The sequence below is a fragment of the Cricetulus griseus genome, chromosome 2 (genome assembly GCF_003668045.3).
Source record: "Cricetulus griseus strain 17A/GY chromosome 2, alternate assembly CriGri-PICRH-1.0, whole genome shotgun sequence".
NCBI lineage: Eukaryota > Metazoa > Chordata > Mammalia > Rodentia > Cricetidae > Cricetulus > Cricetulus griseus.
Window position 1 is genome coordinate 99,322,171 of NC_048595.1, and position 23,962 is coordinate 99,346,132.

Consider the following 23,962-nt stretch of genomic DNA (forward strand, 5'->3'; position numbering starts at 1 on the left):
GCACATTGTGGTTTCAATACACAGATAAACTATATCCAAAGCATTTTGTGTAGTAAACAAGTACTTTTAACTTCTGGGTGGTGGTAGTGGGCCTTTGGCAATATATTATATTATTATTACATAAAGTCTTCTACCTGCATGCCAGCAGAGGGCACCTGATCTCATTCAAGGTGGTTGTGAGTCACCATGTGGTTGCTGGGAATTGAACTCAGGACCTTTGGAAGAGCAGTCATTGTTCTTAACCGCTGAGCCATCTCTCCAGCCCCTTTGGCAATATTTTTGTTCTTATCACTAATATGTATCAGGTTTATGACACACCAACAATGAAGTTACACATGGTCTAGAGATGACTGCAGCACGTTTTATAGTATTCAGTGTCATGATGCCTTTGCTTTCCTATCTAGCATCTTCTTGTAGTCCACCCTGAAAATTGTCAGTTTCCTTGCCACAGTGCTCTCTGCCAGTTATCAGATCATAGTGCTCAGTGTCTACTGTTATCAAAATACTTGCTATGTAATGATTTACTTGTTTCTTTTCTTTCTTCCCCCCTTTTCCTCCTCCTCTTGTAGCATATACTTCTTGAAGGTAGGAGACCATGTCTTTCTTTTTGTTTAGTGCCTGTCACCAAGGAGACTCTTAAATCTAATGCTGAGGGAAGGAATGAGGCAATGACTGTAAAAGCCAGACAGTGTTAAGGACATGATTTTTAGTGTGAGGACAAGCAAGTATTTATTTAAACTTGGAGTCCCCAAGGAGAATTTCATTGCCACAACATGGTGGAAGAGTGATGGTCATGCTTCTAAAATGCTACAGATTAAGTATATTCATAGAAGTTTAAGGATATTTAACTCACAGTCTAGCATTTTTAAGTAGCAGTTGTACTTTCAGGCTTAAGAGTTTGTCTTTGGTTTCTTAGGAAAGCCTCTAGTTTTCCATTGTTTCTGTTCTGCACAGTCCTTTTGTTACTGTTTGAGGGCCTTCCTTCCTTCCTTCCTTCCTTCCTTCCTTCCTTCCTTCCTTCCTTCCTTCCTTCCTTCCTTCCTTACACACACACCCACACCCACACACACCCACCCACCCTTGAGAACTGGAGCTTGATTTCTAGCTCAGGCTGCTTAGAACTTGGGATGTTCTTGCCTCAGCTTCCCTAATACTAAATGAACATAGCTAAAGTTTGTTGAATACACTGGAGATGCTATCCCCAGTTAAACATAAGGTTACTATATGTTATGTTATGCAGCCTTACAACTGAGAGTATAGAAATTTTACCATAAATATTGTCAAATCTTATATTTGTTACCATGGTCACTTGTAAGGTTTTAAAGTTGTAAAAATAAACTGAGGGGAAAAAATAGAGTTTTTTTGTTTTGTTTTTTTTTTTATCACTATCCTTAGGTGATTTTTTCCTCAGGTCTTCTTACCATGAAACCTGACCATTAGGGTTTTAGAGTTGATACCAATGAAAGAGATTATCAGTAGAAATTTGAGGAACAAGAACTTAAATTCCTGAGCTGCTACGTTTATCTCAAGTCGTTTTGTGTGGGAAGCTCCATTGCTAGAGGCAGTGTCTGCCTCCTGTATGTTTTGATGTTTAAAGTTACTTCCCCCCCTAGTCTTTCTGCTGACAGAATTATCAAATGCTACAAAACCCAGACTGCCCTTCATAGGCTTGATTCTCCTTATTGGTGTGGCTAGCCATGAACTATCCTTTTCTTCTCCCTCTTTTTCCCAGATATCTCCCGGGGCCAATTCATCACCTGTGCCTGGCCATCCTAACAAGGTGATTTGTGAAAGGGTGAGACTTCAGAGCCTGTTCCCTCTTCTCCCAAGTGATCAGAACACTACCCTTCAAGAGGATGCTCACTTCAAAGCTTTCTTCCAGGTTCTTATATGTTTACCCTTTCCCTACACAGGGCTGGAAGTCACACATTCTAGCTAGTTTCTAGGAAGCTTAACCAGACTTCTCAGTTGCCTCTTAGTTTCTTTTGTATGTGGGAATAGATGCTCTTCTTAGAGGATGCCTTCAGTATAACTTTTAGACAACTTTTCTGAAAATGTCTTCTCTTGAGCTACTGTTCATTATTTGACCACTTAATATTCTGTTTTTTAAAAAATCTTTTTTTGTCTTAATCATTTGTCCTAATCATTCAGTTTCTGTAGGAAAATAGAATATACTAAAATATGTGAGGTGTGTAAGAAAGGAAAAAATGAAAGCATGTGTTTTAAGCCATCATTACTTACTCGCTTGGTGCCCAGAATTTTAGTGATACATATTTCTGAGCAAGCACATAGGTATTTGCTTTCTGTACCTCTTGATGTTAAAAATTTTAATGTAAGATGAAAACTAGTACACATATTTAAACCATCATTGGATTAATGAGATTACTTCAGTCATAAGTCACTGGCTTCTGAACTTTGACTCTGTACTCCTAGAGAATCACACTTTAATAATGCAAACCATTATTACTGGAACTACAGAATAAGCAACATCTACAGAATGCTTTTTGGTTTTTCGAGACAGGGTTTCCCTGTGGCTTTGGAGGCTGTCCTGGAACTAGCTCTTGTAGACCAGGCTAGTCTCGAACTCAGTGACCATATGCCTCTGCCTTCTGAGTGCTGGGATTAAAGGCATGCACCACCACTGCCCGGCTTACAGAATGCTTTTGAATGGTGTGCGTGCGTGCGTGCGTGTGTGTATAAATCCTGTTCAAAGTACTGACATAGTTGATGACCAAAACTAAATGTTTTCAATAGAAGCACTAATTTTATTTTTTTTTAAAGATTTAATTTATTATGTATACAACATTCTGCTTCCATGTATGTCTGCACATCAGAAGAGGGCAGCAGATCTCATAATGGATGGTTGTGAGCCACCATGTGGTTGCTGGGAATTGAACTCAGGACCTTTGGAAGAGCAGTCATTGTTCTTAACTGCTGAGCCATCTCTCCAGCCCTCATTTTTTGTTTTCTTTACAAGTGACAGGTTGGCACCTAAAACTGGTATTAAAGGAATACATTAAGTTTGTCATGTGTTATTTCTGTTAATACCTGTAGGTGATCCAGGGTGCTTTAGTCTGGTATTTGTCTTAGAATTTGTTCTGGATTCTCTGTTGTGTATTATGTTATATTTTTAACTCTCAGAATAAACTAGAAATCTTGTTCTAGTTAAGGAAATAGGCTTTAAAGAAGCTCACCAAGATGCACAGTTCATCTAATTACTGTTAGAGCAAGGGACTCACCTGATTCTTGCTGTGTTGTGTTTTCTGTATCATACTACCTTTAAATATCTACATGCATTTCTATAAACACATTTTATAAGCATTTAACAGATAACTGTTTGAGGAGGCCTAGTTGTCTGTGAATTGAATGTCATATGGACTACCATTTTATCTGTACACAGGGTTATCTGTACACAGAAGTTCTGTATTATTGGTAGCTGACCGATACTTAGAAATTTAAAGGCAGATTTGGTAGGAAGCACCTTTAATCCTAGCACTCCTCGGGCTGAGGGAGGTGGATTTCATCTATACTTACACACGCACACACGCACGCATGCACGCACATGCTGTTTGGTCTACATATCGTTTCATCTATATATTGTTCCCGGACAGCCTCAAAAAACACTGCCTCAAAAAACAAACGAAACCCAAAGGAAGGAAGAAAAGAAAGGGAAAGAACTGACTTAAAGTTGGGCATAGTCTCACATGCATTTAATCCCAGTTTGGGAGGTAAAAACAGGTTGATCTCTGAGTTGGAGAGCAGCCCGGTCTACATAGTGAGTTTCAGGCCAGTCAGGGCTCTTTTCTACCCAAAAAGAAAAAAGTCTCTAAACAATACACTTTAACTACTGCCACTAGTAAATAGTAATTTTTCGTTTTCTGTGTTCTCCCTTAAAGGTTTGGGGTATTAATAGTATTAACTTTAAACTTAGTAATTACAAATGCAGTAGATTAAACCCACATTTTAAAAATAAAACAAAGTTAGAGCTGACTGTACTTAGTGTTTTTTTTTTTAAGTTGTTCGCAACTGAACCTAGAGTTTTATCCATGCTAGTCATATCCTATAGTCTCTAATTAATCATGATATACCCCCTAAGTAGTCATATGTTATACCCTCAAATTAACTAGTTACATTACTCACTCTAACTAGTCATATGGTATACTCTCTAATCCCCAAGGTTTATTGAAAAGTAAAACTTTGAACAAGGTTTATTGAAAAGTAAAGCATTATAACTTTGGTTACCATGCTTATTTAGTCTGTCCTATACCTTTAGAGAAAGGCCTTCACTGTGTTTTCTCCAAGGGAAGACCAGAGATTTTCTCTGCTTAGTTACTGCCTGTAGTTTTTCTGGGTGAGAAAGTATATTGATGTTAGGAAGTCCTGAGGAGATACTGATAGATTAGCTAATTCTCAGGTCAAAATGAGTGTCATTTGTTAGTTCCAACTATACTTCTCCCCTAAAAAACCTGGCTGGCTGCAGACATTACTCAACATTCTCAGTGTTTAAGAACATTTACTGTTCTTGTGAGCAGTGGAGTTTGGATCCAGTACCCACTGAAGACAGCACACAGATGCTTGTAACTCCACCTGTAAGGGACTTGAACTCACACTTCAATAAATATAAATAAGTAAATATAAAATCTGGTTACCACATGAGAAGGAAATCCTCAGAGAGTCATTCCCTTACTATGTTCTCTTTTCTTTCTTTGGCTTTTCTTAGATAACTGCTTTGTAACTTTTTTTTTAACTTAATTTTTTTTTTTGATTCTTTGGGAATTTCACATCATGCACTGAAATCCACTCTTTCCCAGCCCTTTCATGTCCTACCCCACCCTTTTAGCCCCCCCCAACAAAAGAAAATTTAAAAATAAATTTCCCTCTATGTTTCCTGCCTCTCCATATTGGGAGCTGCAGTGTATCATGCACTATACCCTTTTGTCCAAACAGCTTTACTTGCAAATGTTCCTTGCAATGAATTGTTGTCTTGTTCTGGTGCATAATCAGTATTGGACCCTCACCAGAACTTTTCTCAGATGTCCTGCTGTTGCCCCAGTCGTGGAGAGCCTGTGGCTATGGTTCTGCAGGCCCAGTCCCTTCATGTGCTCCAGCAGGTCATAGATAAGGGGTAGATGTTGGGGTGGGCCAACTCAAAACCCTATATGTGTGCCTGGGTGGTCAGTTCTGGCTTCCATCAGGACCACCTTATTTGCTTTCTTTCTAAAAGCTATGTTTTGTTTTGTTTTGTTTTTGTTTGAAGATTTTATTTGTGTGTGTACAAGAGTGTGAGTACGTACATGGCCCCTGGATCTATGACAGGGTTACGAGCCACCTACCTGGGTAATGGGAGTCAAACTCTGGAAGAGCATTTTGTGCTCTTAAGTGCTAAGCCATCTCTCCAGTCCTACCTTTCTTTGTTGTTGTTGTTTGTTGTTGTTGTTGTTGTTTGGTTGGTGGGTGGGCTATATTTTGTTAAAATTTTGAGACAAGGACTTGCTATATTGTTCAGACTAGCCTTGAATTTGTGGTGGTCCTGCCTCTGCTGCCAGGCTCAACTTTTTTTTTTCCTTTTCCCTCTCTGTTTCTATTTATTTATTTATTTATTTATTTATTTATTATGTATACAGTGCATGCCAGAAGAGGGCACTAGATTACATTACAGATGGTTGTGAGCCACCATGTGGTTGCTGGGAATTGAACTCAGGACCTCTGGAAGAGCAGCAGTCAGTGCTCTTAAGCCCTGAGCCATCTCTCCAGCCCCTCCCTCTCTGTTTCTAAGAACTCCCCTATAGCCTCCTTTAGGTGAAAAATAATTATTTTTATTGCAAGCATGGAGTTGGGTATATGGTTCATTATAATAAAATAATTGAGCAGAGGAAGTAGTACTTTGATTCCTTACTCTTGTTTCTAACAGTTTTCACTAGCCTAGAGACAAGGAGGCTTAGGTTGGCAGGGGTCTCCAGAGTTCCACTGGTGTCTGCCTTCCAGGCACTGGAATTCCACATGTGTGCACCATACTTGCCCTCTTAAAGTAGTTCTGGGGCTCAAACCCAAGTCCTAAGGCTTATACACTAACACTTTAGTGACTGGGCTGTCTCCTTAGCCTATCACCAGTGTTAATGAACAAAAGGCTTTACTAATTTTGTCATCTTTGTGCTTGTTTTCATTGTGTTGATGCAGAGGTCAACCTTAGTCCTCTAGTGCCTTGCCCCTTATCTTTTGACTTGGGTCTCAGTGGCCTGGAACTCAACACAGTAGGTTACACTGGCTAGCCAGTGAACTTCAGGGACCTTACTTTCTCTATGTCCATCCTCAGTGCTGGGAATCAGCCTTGCTTCTTATGTGGCTTTTGTGGATAGAACTCAGGTCCATATGGCAGGTGTTTAACCTACTGAGTCATCTCCCCAACCTGCTTCCTGTTACCTTTGCTTGTTTTATACTACACCTTTTAGTTGCAAACAAAGCAAAGAAAAAAACTTCATGCTTTGAAGGTAAAACTTTAGATTTTTTTGTGCATTGTTGACTTTTTGTAATTATGTATTATCTGTTTGAGAACTAGGGCTATATAATGAAATCTGTTTTCATTCAAGAGTATCAGAGCTATACATCAAAATACAACCTGTTAGGTGAAAGAGAATAATTTCATACACCATGTGTAAAAATAAGGGATAGTTAGCCTCACCAAGAAAAACATATTGTAAGTATATCTGAGCATAGTTTGACTTGAGCTTGTACAGCATTAAATGAGATAATCTGTAGAAGTCATTTTGTAAACTGTATTGTGATCTGAATAGAAAATTTCCTACTTTCCCAGGCTTTTGTTTCCATCCATCTTAAAATGTAAAACAAAATAATAAGTAAATAAGTTACCCTTTACTGGAAAATTACTCTTCTGTATTACTGTATTACTTTTCTGCAACTCTCACATTTATGTAAAATAGATAAAATTGAGTGAGTTTGTTGTTCCCGGGGTATGTTTTTTTTTTTTTTTTAGGTAAAACCAGAAACCTCATATTTTGTTAAGTATCAGACTTGTAGAGAAAGTCTGGGAGTTTGAAGGAGAATTAGAGACTTTTAGATCATGCTCCGCTTGATTTAAGATAAAGTTCTGAATAAAACTGGAAGAAGCCAAAGTTTATTTTCTTGTTGCTTCAACAAAATACCCGACTAGGTCAGGCAGGAAACCTGATTTTAGCTCACAGTTTGAGGTTAAGTCCATTGTGGCAGTGGAAACAGGAAGCAGCGGGGTGCCCCGAATTCAGAAGTGTCTCCCTTTTTTGGTTCAGTGTAAGACCCAAGCCCATGGAATGGGGTCACCATAGTTAGGATGGATCTTCTCACCTCAGACATGCTTACAGGCTTGATTCCATAGTCATTCTCTACCCCGAAGCAGTCAAGATGAACCTTCACACCTCTCCCAACACAAGCTGATTCCTTCCTCCCTTGGAATGAAATCTATGAAAAGTAGAGTGGTTGCTAAAGTCAGGTGCATTTTAGTCCTCAAGTAGAATGTGGAACCTGTAGCTTCTGTTTGATGTTCATTATTAAACTACATGTATGCCCTCCTGCCTCCTTTTCTTCCGTGGATTCCTAATTTGTACCAATGTTCTGTACAATAACATTTAAATTGTTGACATCTTGTACATTGAAAAGTTAGCCCACTGTTACAGTAAAGAATTTTTCAAAAAGACAGTCCCTTCTATCTTAATTCAGTATTTTGTGGAGTTTGGTTCTAGTAGCATCAAGTATCACTGGGAATCATTTCAGAAATAGCAATTCTTTCTGGGTAGGTGGGGCACACCTTTTTAATCCCAGCACTTAGGAGGTAGAGGCAAGTGGTTCTCTGTGAGTTCAACGCCCAGCGTGGATTACTTAGACACTGCCTTCAAAAACAAAAATGTCTGTACTGGGGTACCACATAAACTGCAGCACAGGAGGCAAGAGGACTAGAAGTTCAAAGTCATTCTTAGCTACACAGCAAGTTGGAGGCCTGCCTGGGCTACTTGGCAGTAATCTTGCTTTTGTGCATGTTTAATGTTTGGGGGCTCTCGGAATATAAAAAACTGGCTCTCGTTGTGAACATACTGTATTGTGTATCATAATTGTGCATGACCTTATTTATGAGCTAAATAAATGAATGGAAAAGAAAAAACTGGCTCTCTTAATGAAATAAAATTAAAACAAGTATATTTAAATAATATCATTAAGAGAATGTAGGTTAGGTGGTATTTTGGTGATACACCTGCTAAATAATTGGAAAGGTCAAATGTAACCTTATCTCTTTCAGAATATGACATTGTTGGGGCTTGAAAGGTGGCTCCCCAGTTGAAAGCACTTGTTGCTCTTACAGAGGACCTGGGTTCAGTTCCTAGCCACCTACATGACTGCTAACTATTTAACTCTGCTGTCCTCTTCTGGTCTGCACAGGCATTGGATGCACATGGTGCACAGCCACTCAGACATAACACCCATACACATAAAATAAAGAGAACTGTTTTTTAAAAAGTTAATGTTGTAGTATGTATCCCTGTATATTTTGCTAATGTTTGGTGTATTTGTGTTTACCACAAATAAAACCAACTTATTTTGTAAACCACCTGAAAGTATTCTAATGCCTAATAATTAGAACTTGGAAGTGTAGATCAGAAAAAGGAACAGTTCTTCCAAAAAACATAGCCCTGTCAGATTTCAGCTAATTTGGAATTTTGTCAGTTTTAGTGAGACTTAATTGGGAAATTAATTGGTTGGGGAATCCTGAAATTAGAAACAATTACATGACCATGTGACTTTTATAGCTACAAATTTTATACTGTCATCTTTGAACATTGGAGGATACTCCCAAAGTGCTTTGACATTCTAAAAAGGATCATTGATCTTGATCAGTTGACTCTGCTCTATATAAACTTTATTTTGCCCATGTAACTGTCACAGAAGAAATAACTATTTTAACAGCCCCCAAAAGAATGGTAGAGATGTGTGATTTAGCATCGAATTTGGGGCCTACTCAGGAGGAGGTGAGGACCTGTCCCTAAGCAAACTTGATGACGTTGCTACCTAAGGGATAATGGCATGTCTCAGGTGGGTTAGGACTTCTAGAAAGTTAGGTACTATGTAAAAGTCAGCGCCTCTGTTCTAGACTCTATATGTTGTTATCTAACATGTTGGTTTTCAGACATTTCATTTTTCATTTATATGTATTATCTGTGCAACTCTTTTCCTTTTGCCCCTGCCCCTACATTTCTTAATTTAGGATTTTTAATTTGGATTGGTAGTGCAATGTATATCCTTTATTTTTTCATGGCAAATATATTTTTAAATACATATAGCATATGCTGTAATGTGAAATTCTTACCTCATTTTATTCAGTTGATCATTTTTGTTGCGTTGGCAGAGTGAAGATAGTCCAAGTCCTAAGAGACAGCGCCTCTCTCATTCAGTCTTTGATTATACATCAGCATCACCAGCTCCCTCACCACCAATGCGACCATGGGAGATGACATCAAATAGGCAGCCCCCTTCAGTTCGACCAAACCAACATCATTTCTCAGGGGAACGATGCAACACACCTGCACGCAACAGAAGAAGGTTAGTTGATTACTGTTTATTTCTCTACTTTCCTTCCACTGGTAGTTTTATGGATATTCTTTAGTGTCAGAAAGCATAGTTTTGTAGACATTTTATAAGCATATTAGTACATGCACATGTGTATATTCATGCACAAAATCATTACAAATTGTTTAGGTGTTTATCTTCGTTTATAAAGAGTTTACTAAGCTCTTCATTAGTAAGTGAAAAGACTTGAGAGTAAAGTTGTCTAAAATTAATCTATGCCATTATATATACATTTAGCTATCTTATGATTTAGGAGTGATTATGAAGCTAGACTACAATTTAAAGGTGGATTATTTACCCAGTATCCACAAAGTCCTGTATTCAGTACTCCCCAACACACAACACACCCTTCTTATAGGCTAGTCTAAAATCCAGATAACTGAAAAATGAGTTGTATACTTCAGAACTATAAGAATACATTAGAGCATAGAGATGACCTACTTCTGCCCTTCTAGTATTCTCATATCTTAACAGCTGTTCTTTGTTGGATTTTTGTTTTTGTTTTTGTTTTTTACAAAACAAGTGTGACGATGTTGGGATGAAATTCAGTTCACCTTTTCAGTAGAGCTTAGTCCTTGCCTTTCCTTCTCAGAAGAGTTCATTTCTTCCTCAGCTCCTTGTCCTTTAGTTGCCAGAGATCACTTTTATTCCAAGGAAATCCGTGTCTCATTGTGCTGAGGTACCTGTTTCCATGTACACAATAACAATAATCAGAGGAACAAATAAGTTAGGAAAGTGTTATGAACTAAATGGTTCTTGTCCCTACACAGAGAGCTCATGTATTGAAGCTTTAACCCTCATTATAGTTGTCTTTGGAAATGGGACTTGTGAGGAGGTTGTTGAGGTTGACTGAGGTCATAGGATGGGGCCCTTGTCTAATAGGGTTCATATTCTTATAAGTAGAGGCATCAGAGAACTCACCCTACCATGTACAGACATGATGATAAGGCACAGTGTCTACAAGCCAGGAACAGAGAGAGCTCTCATGAGAACACCATCAGTTAGTTACACCTCGATCAGAAACTGGTAGCCCTAGAACTTTGAGATAATAAAGTCCTGTTCGAGATATCAGGTTATGATTTGTTACAGCATTCTGAGATTAAATAGATCTTCAAACCGCCATTGACCTCCCAAATCAGTCAAAATAAATCCATGTCAGAGTTATGTATAGACACCTTTTAAATACCCAGTACTATACATTAGGCAATTACATGGAACTATTTAAGTAAAGTGATGAGTGGATACCATGCAAATTATTTTATAGCTATTAAATATAAGTATGAAGAAATAGGATTGTCTATAAGCATTATAGCTTAAATACCTGGCTGTATATAGTCTTTTCCTATTTTATGGTGTACTGTTTGTTGTGCATTCAGAACATAGAAACAAATGTACAGTCAAAAGGATAACATGTACCAATTCCTGGGTTAAAAAACTGGCCTCTCATAAACTGCCCACCCACACTGCCATGTCATGCCATACTATGCCATGCCATGCCTTCTTCCTTCCAAGGGACTAAATTGTTAGTTTATGGATCCCCATGTTCATTGTAGTTTTTAATATATATATACCTTTTTTTTTTTTTTCCTTCGAGACAGGGCTTTTATGTGTAACCCTGGCTGTCATGGAGTAGACCAGACTGGCCTTGAACTCACAGAGATCCTCCTGCCTCTGCCTCCCCAGTACAAGGATTAAAGGCATGTGCCATCACTGCCCAGCAACCAATATATATTCTTAAAACAATACAGTTTGGGATTTTGTTTTCATTTAGATGTATTCTTCTTTGACTTTGTTAAGCATCCTGTGTTTATTGTTGATGGAAACATACTATTTTTACTGTGGTATAATTTTACATTAAAGTATGACAATTTATCCACCTATAGTCATATCTAGATCATTATTACTATAAAGAGTACTATTAGGAACCTTTGCACACACATCTCATTTAAAGGTACAGAAGTTGCACCAGATAATAACCCAAGATAGGAAATGGATGTCAGGGTGTGTCTACAGATGAGATAGTAACTAGTTTTTGTTTCTAAATTTGCAAAAAAAATCATGTTCTTTTCTCATGGCAATACAGAGGAGTGGGAGACACTTAACACCCATAAAAACAATACTATGAATCACAACCCAGCAAGTACACATGATAAACACTATGAATAGATGAGAGGAAAGTGCTTACTTGGGTTGCCAAGAAAGCTCAGAGTAAGAGTATTTGTTGCCAAGTCTGATAACGTGAGTTTGATCCCCAGGACCCATACAGTAAAAAAACGACCCATGAACTTCGAAAGGTTGTCCTCTGATCTGCACAAATACACTGTGAAATTCGGCACAACCCCCACCCCCAATAAAAAAGAGAAATGGTAGCTTTTCTTTATGGAACAATTCCATTAATAAGTGTAGAAATGAAGGTAATAGGAAATACCCATGAGTAACATAGTGATCCTGTCAGAACCATGCATGTTAAAATTTACTGGTGAAGTTTATATTTAAATTGGTTGATTTTTAAAACTGATGGGGAACCATAGCAATTTATTACCTCAGCTTACCTTAGCATATATTATTTATAGGTAATAGATAATACAGAATCCTGATTAGTAAACATTATAGTAATGACCTTCTTTTTGTTGTTTACCCTATTATAGTCCGCCTGTTAGGCGTCAGCGAGGAAGAAGGGATCGACTATCTCGACATAATTCCATTAGTCAAGATGAAAATTATCACCATCTCCCTTATGCACAGCAGCAAGCAATAGAGGAACCTCGAGCCTTCCACCCTCCGAATGTATCTCCCCGTCTGTTACATCCAGCTGCTCATCCACCCCAGCAGAATGCAGTCATGGTTGACATACATGATCAGGTATAGTAACAGAATGCCAGTTTAATGGGATTCACTGAATTTTTTTTGTTGTAGGTTTCTTTAATTCCTAAAATGTAACTAAGTTCTCCATTCTTTTTAATAAAGGAAATTTAACCAGATGTTGTAGCACATACCTTTGATCCCAGTACTCACAAGCGAAGTCTGTGTTTGAGCCAACTGGGGCTACAGTGATACCTTGTCCCCAAAAATACATGAATAAATGAAAAAAAATTTAAATTCTACACAGGTTAAAATTAATATGAAAGAAGAATCAGTCTTAACAAATGCTTCAAAGAAAATCATAAAATTGTTGAGAAATTTAAAAGAAAACTTATGCAAAAGGTAACATTTGACTTGGAAGATCCATTTTTGTTAAACTTGTTGGTTTTCAGTTAAAGCATAGATTGTGTGTAGTTACAAATACAATAGATTTTCAGTATAATTTGAAAAGTTGATTCTAATTTTTATGCCCCCCTTTAAATCTCTAATAATTGATAGCAGAAAGAAGCAAACTGTTACTAGTTGTTTTTATACCCCCCCCCTTTTTTTTTTCTTTCTTTGAGATAAGGTTTCACTCTGTAGGCCAGGCTGGCCTAACTCACAAGAGATTCACCTGCCTCTGCCTCCCTAAGTGCTGGGATTAAAGGCATGCGCCGCCACCGTAGGCTTGTTATTGTACTGCTTTCTTCTTCTTCTACCCCACATGTCTGTACATCGCATAACCACTTTCTGCTTTGCCTTTTAAGAAAAAAGTTGATGGACTTACCCCTTGGCATAAAGCTTCAAGCAAATGGTTCTCTCATATGATTTTGGAAAAAAATATTAATTTTATATGTATGGATGTTTTGTCTGCATGTATGTGTATATACTGTATGCATGTCTGGTGCCACGGGGGCAAGAAAAAGGTGTCAGATCCTCTGGAACTGAAATTACAGATGGTTGTGAGCTATCTATGGGTGCTGGAAATCAAACCTGGCTTCTCTGCAATAGCTCTTAACCACTGAGCCATCTCTGAAGCCCCTGAAAATGATTTTTAATTGGCTGAATAGAAACAGGTAGGCACATGAAGCCAAGCCCGACCATCTAAGTTCAATCCCCGAGACCACATGGTGCAAGGAGAGAACCAATTCCTGCCAGTTGTCCTCTGACTTCAGAATGTACCTTGAGCATGTGTGTTTTCAAACATAGGCACATACAAATGTAATAATAATAATAATGAGATGGCTCAGTAGATACTGACCCTGTCCCACAAATTTGAAGAATGGAATTAAAATGTATATAAAAGTTGGTTGAGCAGAGTGGAGACTGCTTGCAATCCCAGAGGTGGAGATAACAGATTGCTGGGAAAAGCTAGCTAGCCCAAGTTGAATCAGTGAGCTTCAGGTCACCAAACATGGTTATGAGAAGATATAAAGAAGATGGGTCATGAGCAAACAGTGGAGGCTATGGAAAACAAACTCTAAATGTTAGTAACCTATGCCAAAAAATGTTTAACCTCTCTAGTTAGAGAAATGCAAATTTAAATCAAGCTTACTATCTACCCATTTCCCACTCTGATTTGCAAGCATGTTAGTATTACAAATCTGAAGAGAGATACTACGAATTGGGTCCTTTACTGTTGCATTGTGATTTACTTCATGCAGCCTTTTAGGTGATTAGATGATAACTTTACATTTTTGAGCATGGGCCTAGAGAGATGGTGGAGGAGTTGAGTGCTTTCTGCTCTTACAGAGGACTTGAGTTTGTTTCTTTTGCACCTAATTTGGATGGTTTAAAACTGCCTGTAACCCCAGTTGCAGGAGTTTTGACAACCTCTGGCCTTCACAGACACCTGCACATAACCTCAGACAGGCACACATAAATACATACACGCATTCAAAGGATAAACAAATCTCTTTTTTAAAAATCAGAAATATAGTCCCATCTCTTTCCCAGTATGATTTTTTTTTGTTTTTTTTTTTTTTTTGTTTTTTTTTTTTTTTTTTTTTTGAGTTGTGTTTGTATTGGCAAAAGTGTAATGACAGTTTGAGTACCTACATCATGATGACTATTAACAAGCAAGTATGCTTGAAATATCTGGTTATCCTCAAAAAAAAAAAAATGAGGGGAAGGTATAGATGGCTACAATATTTGGTGGAAAGGGAAGATTGGCATTACTTATGTTTATGGGGTGCTGATAATTGAATACAGGGCTTTGAGCAAGATAATTGAATACAGGGCTTTGAGCAAGCTTGCTTACATTAAGCTCTGTATCCCCAAGCCAGATTTAATTTTTTAATATCACCCTTGTTTCGACTGTCGCAACTAAATAAAAATCTTTTTGTATTGGATATGAACAAACACACACACACACACACACTCACTCACTCTTGGGCTAGAGAGAGGGCTCAGCAGCTAAGAGCACTGGCTGTTATTAGAGAGGGAAGACTCAGGCTCAGTTCCTGTGTCCAGATTGACAGCTCACAGCCATCTGTAACTCCAGTTTCAGGGGATCTGTTGCCTTCTGGCTTTAGTGGCACTTCACTCACATGGTCCACAGACAAATGTGCAGGCAAAACACCCATACACATAATTTCAAAACAAAACGGAATAGATCTTTTCAAAAACCACAAGCTTTTAAACTTTTTGGTTTTTCGAGACAGGGTTTCTCTGTGTAGCTTTGGAGCCTATCCTGGCACTCGCTCTGGAGACCAGGCTGGCCTCGAACTCACAGAGATCTGCCTGCCTCTGTTTCCCAAGTGCTGGAATTAAAGGTGTACGCCACCAACACCCAGCCAAAAACCACAAGCTTTAATTTTTATAAAAGATTTGTTTTGAGGATTTTTGCTCTACAGGTAGGCTGAAAGAGTTAATATAGCAGTCAGTTGGTATTTTTAGATTTATCTATTTTATACACAAGTGTTTTGCCTGCATATATGTATGCACACCGAATGCATATTTGGTGCCTGTGGATGTCCGAAGAGAGTGTTGGTTCCCTTGAAACTAAAGTTACTAATGGTCTTGAGCTACCATTTGGTGCTGGACACTGAGTAGGAGTCTTCTGCAAAAATAACAAGTGCTATTAATCACTGAGCGATCTCTAGTCCCTCATTTTCAGTCTTTGTGAAAGGGTTTAACTCTAGTTCCGTGAGGATAATGTATAATCTTCATAAATTATCTTTCCTATACAATATTCTGGTTGAAGCTACTAAAGGAAGCAGAAATGGCATCACAAACCTGTAATCCCAGCACTCAGGAGGTGAAAGCAGGGAGGGGATCAGGAGCTCAAGGTCAAGTTGGCAACATAGTGAGAGCTTAACTTGGACTACATAAAGATTGTGTCTCAAAAAAGAAATATGGAGAAAGTACATTGTGAAAATCTGTATAACAGATAAGGGAATTAGTAAATGTTTGTTTGGGCAGGGTCTCATTTGGCCCAAGCTTTCTTTTAATATACACTGTATGAGTAAAAAATGACCTTGGATTTCTCATATTCTTGTCTCCGCCCCCCAATGCCAAGATTACATGTTTGAGCGACCATGCCTATTTTATGTGGTGCTGGGGTCAAACTCAGGAACTCATATATGTCAAGGACCCTACCAACTGAGCTTCCTTTCCATGCCCTAAATGTTAATTTTTGTTTTATGAAACAGGGTTTCTCTGTGTAACAGCCCTGGCTGTCCTGGAACTTGCTCTGTTGACCAGGCTGGCCTTAAACTCACTGAGATCTACCTGCCTCTGCCTCCCAGGAGCTGGAACTAAAGGCGTGTGTCACCCCACCTGGCTTGCTTTTTTTTTTTTTTTTTTTTTTGACAAATATTAATTTTTAAAATAGGTAACATTTTCTCAAAAGTTCTACTTTCTCTGCAAAAAGCTCCATCAAGGAACAGTTCCTGTCTCCTACACGGTAACCACAGTGGCACCCCATGGGATTCCACTCTGCACAGGCCAGCACATCCCTGCTTGCAGTACACAACAAGTCCCAGGCTGCTCTGTGGTCTTCAGTGGACAACACCTCCCTGTCTGCAGTGTGCCTCCTCCAGTAAGTCTGTTCCTTTATTGTCACTTTATCTTATTTAAAATAGCATGCAACTGGGTTTTGTTTATGAGTTAAAGTTCAGCAATCCTCCCTTAGGATGGCTAACAGATATGATTTAAGAACTGTCTTTGTAAATTCACTTCCAAGTAAAAAGTTTAATTTTACTGTCATGAAAATCTCAACACAATTAAAGCATTAAATAAAGTTATCTTTATATTTTGATACACTATTTATAGTGATTAAAATATACCCATTTAAGTGTCTTAAACCATATTTCTTTCTATATAAACAGTATAATTAAACCTTAGTAAAGATTGACTTTAGGCTTAGTGCTGTAATATTCAGCAGTTAGCAATCTTAGCTCTCACTGGGGCTTCAAAGGGTACTCTGAGTGCCAGCCTTATTTTTTACCATGAGAAACCTGTTAATAAAAATGTGATTATCCCCAATTTCTATAAACTTGATCTAGAAGGTAAAATTAATTTCTTAATATCATACAGACAATGAGATTCAGACTACTAATTTTTCCCTCTAAAGCTTTATGTTTTATCTTGTAATATTCTGACCTACAGTCCAACTTTCTTACAAAACATGAAGGTGGCTGAGATCCAGAGGGTCTCTGACTGTCTTCAAAGGAAAGCACTCGGAAATACTCAGTATAAGTTTAATAGCCTGGTCTAGTCTACCTGTGAGGTTAAAGCACACATGTACATGCCGATAGCAGTTGAGCAATTCAGTGACCCAAGCTGGTTTCTCAGAAGAGGGTGAAGCATTATATTGTATTACCAACTGACATGAGAAGATTGTGAGGAAGAGGTTCTTTTCCTGCATAGTGCTCCCTCACCTTCATTTTGTTCGCTTTAAAAATATTTTACCTGATTTGGAAGAATTACCAAGTACACACTATATTGTTTGCCGATTTTTACTGATAGATACAGAAATATTCTAGTACTTAATATAAGTTAGATATTTTTGTATGAGTTTGTATGTCAATTTGATTCATATTTTTTTGTCAAGAAATTGTATATTCTGACATTTTTAATCAAAAAGTCATGATTTTCTCCTTACAGATGCTTCAGGCATGTTCAGTTCAGCACTTGCCAGTACCATATGCTGCGTTCCCACCCCTTATTTCTAGCGATCCATTTCTTATACATCCACCTCACCTTTCTCCCCATCATCCTCCTCACTTGCCACCACCAGGCCAGTTTGTCCCTTTCCAAACACAGCAGTCAAGATCGGTAGGTATTTATTTTATTCGTGTTTCTAGTTTCTCAGATGTGTAGGTTAGGGTGATGAGTTTAGTAAATGTGAGTAATTGCCATGTAAGCACTATAACTTTGGTATTCTTACAGCTCTTAAAAGAGTGATAGCAACTTAGATATGTAAATGAGTTTAAACATAATTTAGAGTTACCTTTTTTTTTTCTTATTTTAGCATCACCTAGGTAAATTTTATTCCTTCATATCTGCAGTCTTTCAGACAGTTAAAGCAAAGAAAACTTCCTACCTAATTGGTATTAGTTTTTTCCCCCCATTTTATGTATTCTAATGATTTTTTAAATCTATTATGTGTGTGTGCATTCTGTAATTGGGAGTGAGCATGACACATTGAAGTCAGGACAACTTTGTGGAGTTGGTTTTCTTCCACCTTTTATGTGCATTCTAAAACTTGAAGTCAGATTGCCAGGGTTGCTCAGTAAGCACCAGTACTTCTGAATTTCTAAATTGAAAAATGGAAACCTTATAATTGTCAATATTTCTTTAGAAAAGGGTGGGGGGAGAAAGGAGGTGTGTGTGTGGGAGGGAGGGAGGGAGGATTTACCATGTGTGAAGGACTTCTAGAGACCAGAAGAGAGCATCAGAGCCTCCTAGAGCTGGAATTTCAGTTTATTGTGAGCCAGTTTAATGTGGGTGCTGAGACCTGAATTTTGCCTGGTAGAGTAAATCTTTTAGTTTTCTCCACAGTCCCAAAGAGCTTGTTTTCTTCTTCCTCCTTCCCACCTCCTCCCTCTTTCCTTCTTCTTTTCTTGGCTAGTATGGGTGTTTTGTTTTGTTTTTAAAACAGGGTCTCCTTTAATCCAGGTTCATGAGACATTATATTCAAAAGAAGCTTGGAACGAGGCCACTTACTACACATTTATTTTAAGAAAACACACCACATGCTATGAAGTACAGTGTGCTTTATAGTCGTTGTTGACTCAGTGTTTACGATACATTGAGTTGGAGTCTCCCTGTGTGTCCCAGGCTGTCTTCAGTCAGTCAGTCCTTCTGTCTTCACCGCAAGTGTTAAGATTATAGGTATATGTTAACATGCCCAACCACGGTACATTCAGAAGTAAGAGTATGTCAGTTTTGTACTGATACTTACATTATCTAAAAGTCACATGTTGGCACTAAAACTCATGACTTTAGTATTAGAGCGAATTTCCATTATACCATATCCTACTGTTCCTGCTTCTGACTTATACACACACCATATGCTATTTCATCAGGGGAGGCTCTGTGTCTGAAAATTCTGTTGATCAGGGTGTTGTGACAACTCAATCTTGAACTTCCATATAATCGATTTACTGTGGTTTCTTCTTTCCTTTCATTTTAAGAGAGTTTGAGTAGTAAAAGACATATATACTATAGTGGGTAATGGAAATGCTTAATCTGTAATTAACACAAACCAAAATTCAAGGTAGGAAATTTTGTGTTCACCTGTATTTTAGTTTGATGTGAGTATCAACACAATCTTGGCCTTGAAAATATTTTTCATTGTTTTATTATTTGGAAAATCAGAAGTATATTGATTTCTTTTTCCCCTCCACAGCCTCTGCAGAGGATAGAAAATGAAGTGGAACTCTTAGGAGAGCATCTTCAAGTAGGCAGTTTTACTTACCCCCCTTCAGCCCATCCCCCAGCATTACCTCCGTCTGCACCTTTGCAGTTCCTGGCACATGATCCTTTGCATCAGGAGGTGTCCTTTGGCGTAGTAAGTCTTCATGCATTATTATATTCATTTATTTGTTTGACAGTTGTTTTCAGTATAACGCTGAAAATGTTCAAAGCTCATGTATTCTTAAAATCACATGTGTGTGTGTGTGTGTGTGTGTGTGTGTGTGTGTGTGTGTGTTGTTTTATCTATATTAATGTTAAAGAGCTAGTTAATGACACTAGAACAGTAAGTTTAAAAAAAAAAAAAACAAAAACAAATAAGTGGCAGTTGGGTGTGGTGGCATAGACCTGTAATCCCAGCACTGAAAAAGTAGAAGCAGGAGGATTGTTGCAAGTTCAAGGCCATCTTAGTCTACAAAGCAAGTTCCTGGTAAGTCTGAGCTAGATAGCAAGACCTATCGTAAAAAAAAAAAAAAAAAAAATGGGGAAACTGAATGTTCTGGCACACGTCTTTAATCCCAGCACTTGGGAGGCAGAGGCAGCTGTGTGTTGGAGACCATCCAGTCTACAGTGTGAGTTCCAGGACTATTAGGGGTATGTAGAGAGACTGTCTCAAAAAATCATGAACAACAAAAACAATAACCCGTGCTGGGACTAGCAAGGCAGCTCAGAGGGTAAGGGTGCTTGCCTTGTAAGCCTGGCAACTTGAGTTCATCCTAGAATTCTCACAACTCCATAAACTTGTCCTCTGATCGTCATATGCATGCTGTGACACACACACCTACACACATCATGCATACACAACAATTTTGATGTTAGTTTTTAAAAAGTAAATTATTTGACATTGTAAACAGAGGATGGTCATTCTCAACCTTTGCTCTCCTACAGCCTTATCCTCCATTTATGCCTCGGAGACTCACAGGACGTAGTAGATACCGATCCCAGCAGCCAATACCACCTCCCCCTTATCATCCCAGCTTACTGCCATATGTGTTGTAAGTTCCTTCTACTGAATTCTCTTTGAGTCTACTTTATGAATGCTTTCTCTACAGCCTGTGACTTAGTGTGTGTTAAAAGATGTAAGTGGTTGTGTGGCTAGAAAGCCAATTAAGGGAGAAGTGGGGGAGGAAAACAATCTGAAACAAATTGTCTAGCAAATTGTAAGGTGAAAAAATTTGAAATATTTGCCACTTGCACAGTTATAATCACTTTTTTTAGATTTTATTTTGTGTGTCTTGTCTACCATGTGTGCATGTAGTGCTTGTAGAGGCCAGAAGAGGGCATTGGATCCCTGGAACTGGAGTTACAGGTGTAAGAAACTATATGGGTAGTGAGAATTGAACCCGAGTCCTCTACAAGAACAGCAAGTGCTCTTAACTGCCGAGCCATCTTTTTAGCCCCTATAGTCACTTCAAAACAAACCTCTTTCTTTACATTTATTTATTATGCATGGTGTAGACGAGCATATGCATACAATGGCTTGTGTGTGTAGTTCAGAGGACACCTTGGAAAGGTCTGCTCTCTCTATCACGTGAGTTCTAGGGATCAAACTCAGGTGATAAGGCTTGCTGGGAGGACCTTTACTGAGCCATCTCTTAGGCCCTAGAATCACTTTTGATTATCCACCTTCTGATGGGATTTTCTTGGAAAAGACAAGTCATTTCTGCATTTAGAACTAGGCTGTTAGGATTAAGTTTACCTGTAAAGAACATTGTGGTTAAGCGTGGTAGGTTTTTATTATTATTATTATTATTATTATTATTATTATTATTATTATTATTATTATTATTTCTACCATGTGAAGCATGGAAGTAGGCCAAGTCTAGAGTGGTTTGTTAGCCTTGTATCTATGGGAATGGGTTTGTCTGTCCTCAGTCATAGGGTATGGTATGCTCATGACGCTCAGGCGCTAGCCATCATGTCATTAAACTAGGTAGTGGAATGGGAAGCTAAGTGTGGAAGGTACACTGTAATCCCAGGAGTCAGGAAACCAAGGCAGGAAAGCTATTCTTAAATTCAAGGCCAGCTGGCTACACAGCTAGGCAGGGTTACATAGCAAGACCCCCATCTCAAAGAAACGAAAGTTAAAAAGAAAAGAAAAAACAGGTTCCTCTGCCTGCCTGCTTCTCTTAATAACATTTCCCAGAATGGAACATATTACTATTGTTTCTACTTCATTGGCTGGGACTGTAATTACTTTCTAAGACAAATGTCTTAGATCAGATGTAATCTTTAAATTGCAAGTTATTTTTCTGATCATTTTAGGTTCTCCTCCTCCCCCTTTCCGCATACCTCCCTCTCCTGTCTATTTGTCTTAAAATAACCTCCCAACTTAAAATCAGCACCAATTTTGTACTAAAAGACATAAAAAAGCTTAATGGAGTTTTGTGTTCAATCCATAGATCAATATGGAGGAGGAATACTGATAACTAGTTGTTTTTCTATCTATCTGTATATTACTGTTTTTCCTAGCAATTTTTATAATATAGGTCTTGCGTGTTTTATTAAGTCTATCCTTACATTTAAAATTTTTCTTTACATTGCATTTATGTGTCAGTATGTGCACATATGTGTGTGTGCATGTACATACCGTGGCCCACTTGTGAAAGTCAAGGCAACTTGTGGGAGTCAGGTTTTTTCCTTCCTGTGTGGGTGCTGGGGATCAGGTTCAGATTATCAGGCTTGAGAGAGCTCCTTTACCTGCTGAGCCATCTCTGGCCTTCACATTTATCTTGTTATGCTATTGTAAAGAGTTGTCACTTAGTAAACACTGATCATTCTTCATCCATGTAATTTGGCCTTTTTTCTTCTGCTGTTTATTTGTGTTATTGTACTGACATATTAAAGTTTCCTGGTGGTTTTCTTTGTAGATCAATGCTTCCAGTACCACCTGCAGTGGGCCCAACTTTCAGCTTTGAATTGGATGTGGAAGATGGAGAAGTAGAAAACTATGAGGTTAGTAAATGAGTGTGGATTAGTTTAGGGAGTATTGTGTGTAGTTGTCCTATACTTTCACATGAACATTTCTTAGTTAACTTTGCATTTTAAGATACAAGTAAGTCAAAATTGTTTCACATTCCTAGAATATGTGGACATTTTCCACATACCTGTTACAGTAAGTAGACTCTGTTCTCTCAGGGAGAAAATGCAAATGATGGGTTTTGATTAGGTGTTCAGAAAAGATTTGTGGAAGCAAAGATGTTTGAACTAAATCTTAGGGATTGTATTTTATTTTTGCATAAAGTTGAGGAAGGAAAGTGTTGTACATTGTGGTGTATAGATTGTGATGGAGACTAAAGTGGAAGGGTGAAAGTGGACCTGTGGGGTGACACATGTCTGTGATGCCAGCACTCAAGAGTTGGAAGCAGAAGTATAGCAGGTTTGAGGCTGGCCCAGGCTATGTAACACCTTGTCTTAAAAAAAGAAAGGGAGGAAATGGAGACTTGAGACATGATAATGAGATTGGTGCTTGATAGTCTGAGTCAGGAGGATCTTGAGTTCAAGATCAACCTGAGTTGTAAAAAAAAAAAAAAGGCAACTTAATTGTAAGCTAAAGCAGATACGTAATGAGCCATTAAAATTTCAAGAAGAAGATGGGTGATGGTGGCGCACAGCTTTAATCCCAGCACTCAAGAGGCAGAGGCAGGCGGATCTCTGTGAGTTCAAGACCAGCCTGGTCTACAAGAGCTAGTTTCAGGACAGCCTCCAAAGCCACCTGTCCTGAGGGGAAAACAAAATTCTAGAAGAATGAGATACTAGTGTAAAATCAGTAAACATAATTGTAACGCCCTATGATACATCAAGTGTTTTAAATACGAATTTATGTTAAATTCTTGTAAAAACCCAATTTATTGGTCTTTTTTTTTTATCATTCCTTTTCTTTATATACTACTGGGTACAATTTGGTGTGGGGAAGGTTTCTCATTATAAGAAAATTTATTTGAATAATGATGAAATTGACACCATAGGTTCCTGAGTACCTGGTGATTGAACTATTGGACAGGACAGGCCTGATGAGCATAGAGAAGAGTCAGATCTTTTTCAGTGTACAGAAAGTACGGTGGGCAGGAAATGTGCTGAAACAAATAGGTCAGAAGTGGAAAGTCATTAGTCACATTGGGAATGTCTGTATTTTTGTTTGTTTTTTATTTTGAGACAGGTTCCTCATGCTGACCTTTAACTTGTGATACAGCATTGCCCTTCTGGCTATTCCTGCCTCTGTCTTTTAAGTGCTGCCATTAATGGTTCCAGCATACCTGGTTTGATGTTGTGCTGGGGCTGGAACCCAGGGTCTTGTGTATGCTAAGCAAGCACCCTGCCAACTAAGCTATGTTCACAACCACACATTGGGAATTTCTACAGGTCTTTGACCTGGTTTCTTCAACAAATATAAGGATAAAAAGAGACTTGAGGGACTGGAGAAATGCCATACCATTGCTTTGTGCCTTGTCAAAGGACCAGAGTTAAGATTCCGGCACCCATGGGGTGGGGGGAGACTCATAAACAACCTGTAACTCTAGCTCCAAGGGATCCAACATCTCACTCCTAACCTCCATTGACAAACATACATACATGTGTACACATACATGGA

At 38.4% G+C, this 23,962-nt stretch overlaps 1 protein-coding gene across 10 annotated transcripts in view; it reads left to right on the forward strand.

Annotated features, from left to right (window-relative positions):
• The window catches only part of Rnf38 (ring finger protein 38), a 70,967-nt gene that overhangs the window by 36,216 nt on the left and 10,789 nt on the right, over positions 1-23,962 (forward strand). For 3 of the 10 annotated variants that reach the window (XM_035439897.1, XM_035439896.1, XM_035439894.1), the window contains exons 2-8: positions 9,389-9,582; positions 12,258-12,471; positions 16,286-16,492; positions 17,560-17,730; positions 19,307-19,468; positions 20,260-20,366; positions 22,242-22,326. In XM_035439897.1, coding sequence (XP_035295788.1) covers positions 9,476-9,582; positions 12,258-12,471; positions 16,286-16,492; positions 17,560-17,730; positions 19,307-19,468; positions 20,260-20,366; positions 22,242-22,326 — 1,053 coding nt within the window. In that variant the 5' untranslated portion in view covers positions 9,389-9,475. Of the gene's footprint in view, positions 1-1,732; positions 1,883-9,388; positions 9,583-12,257; positions 12,472-16,285; positions 16,493-17,559; positions 17,731-19,306; positions 19,469-20,259; positions 20,367-22,241; positions 22,327-23,962 lie in introns of all 10 variants that reach the window. The other 7 variants (XM_027403203.2, XM_035439900.1, XM_027403201.2 and 4 more) reach the window with 4 other exon arrangements.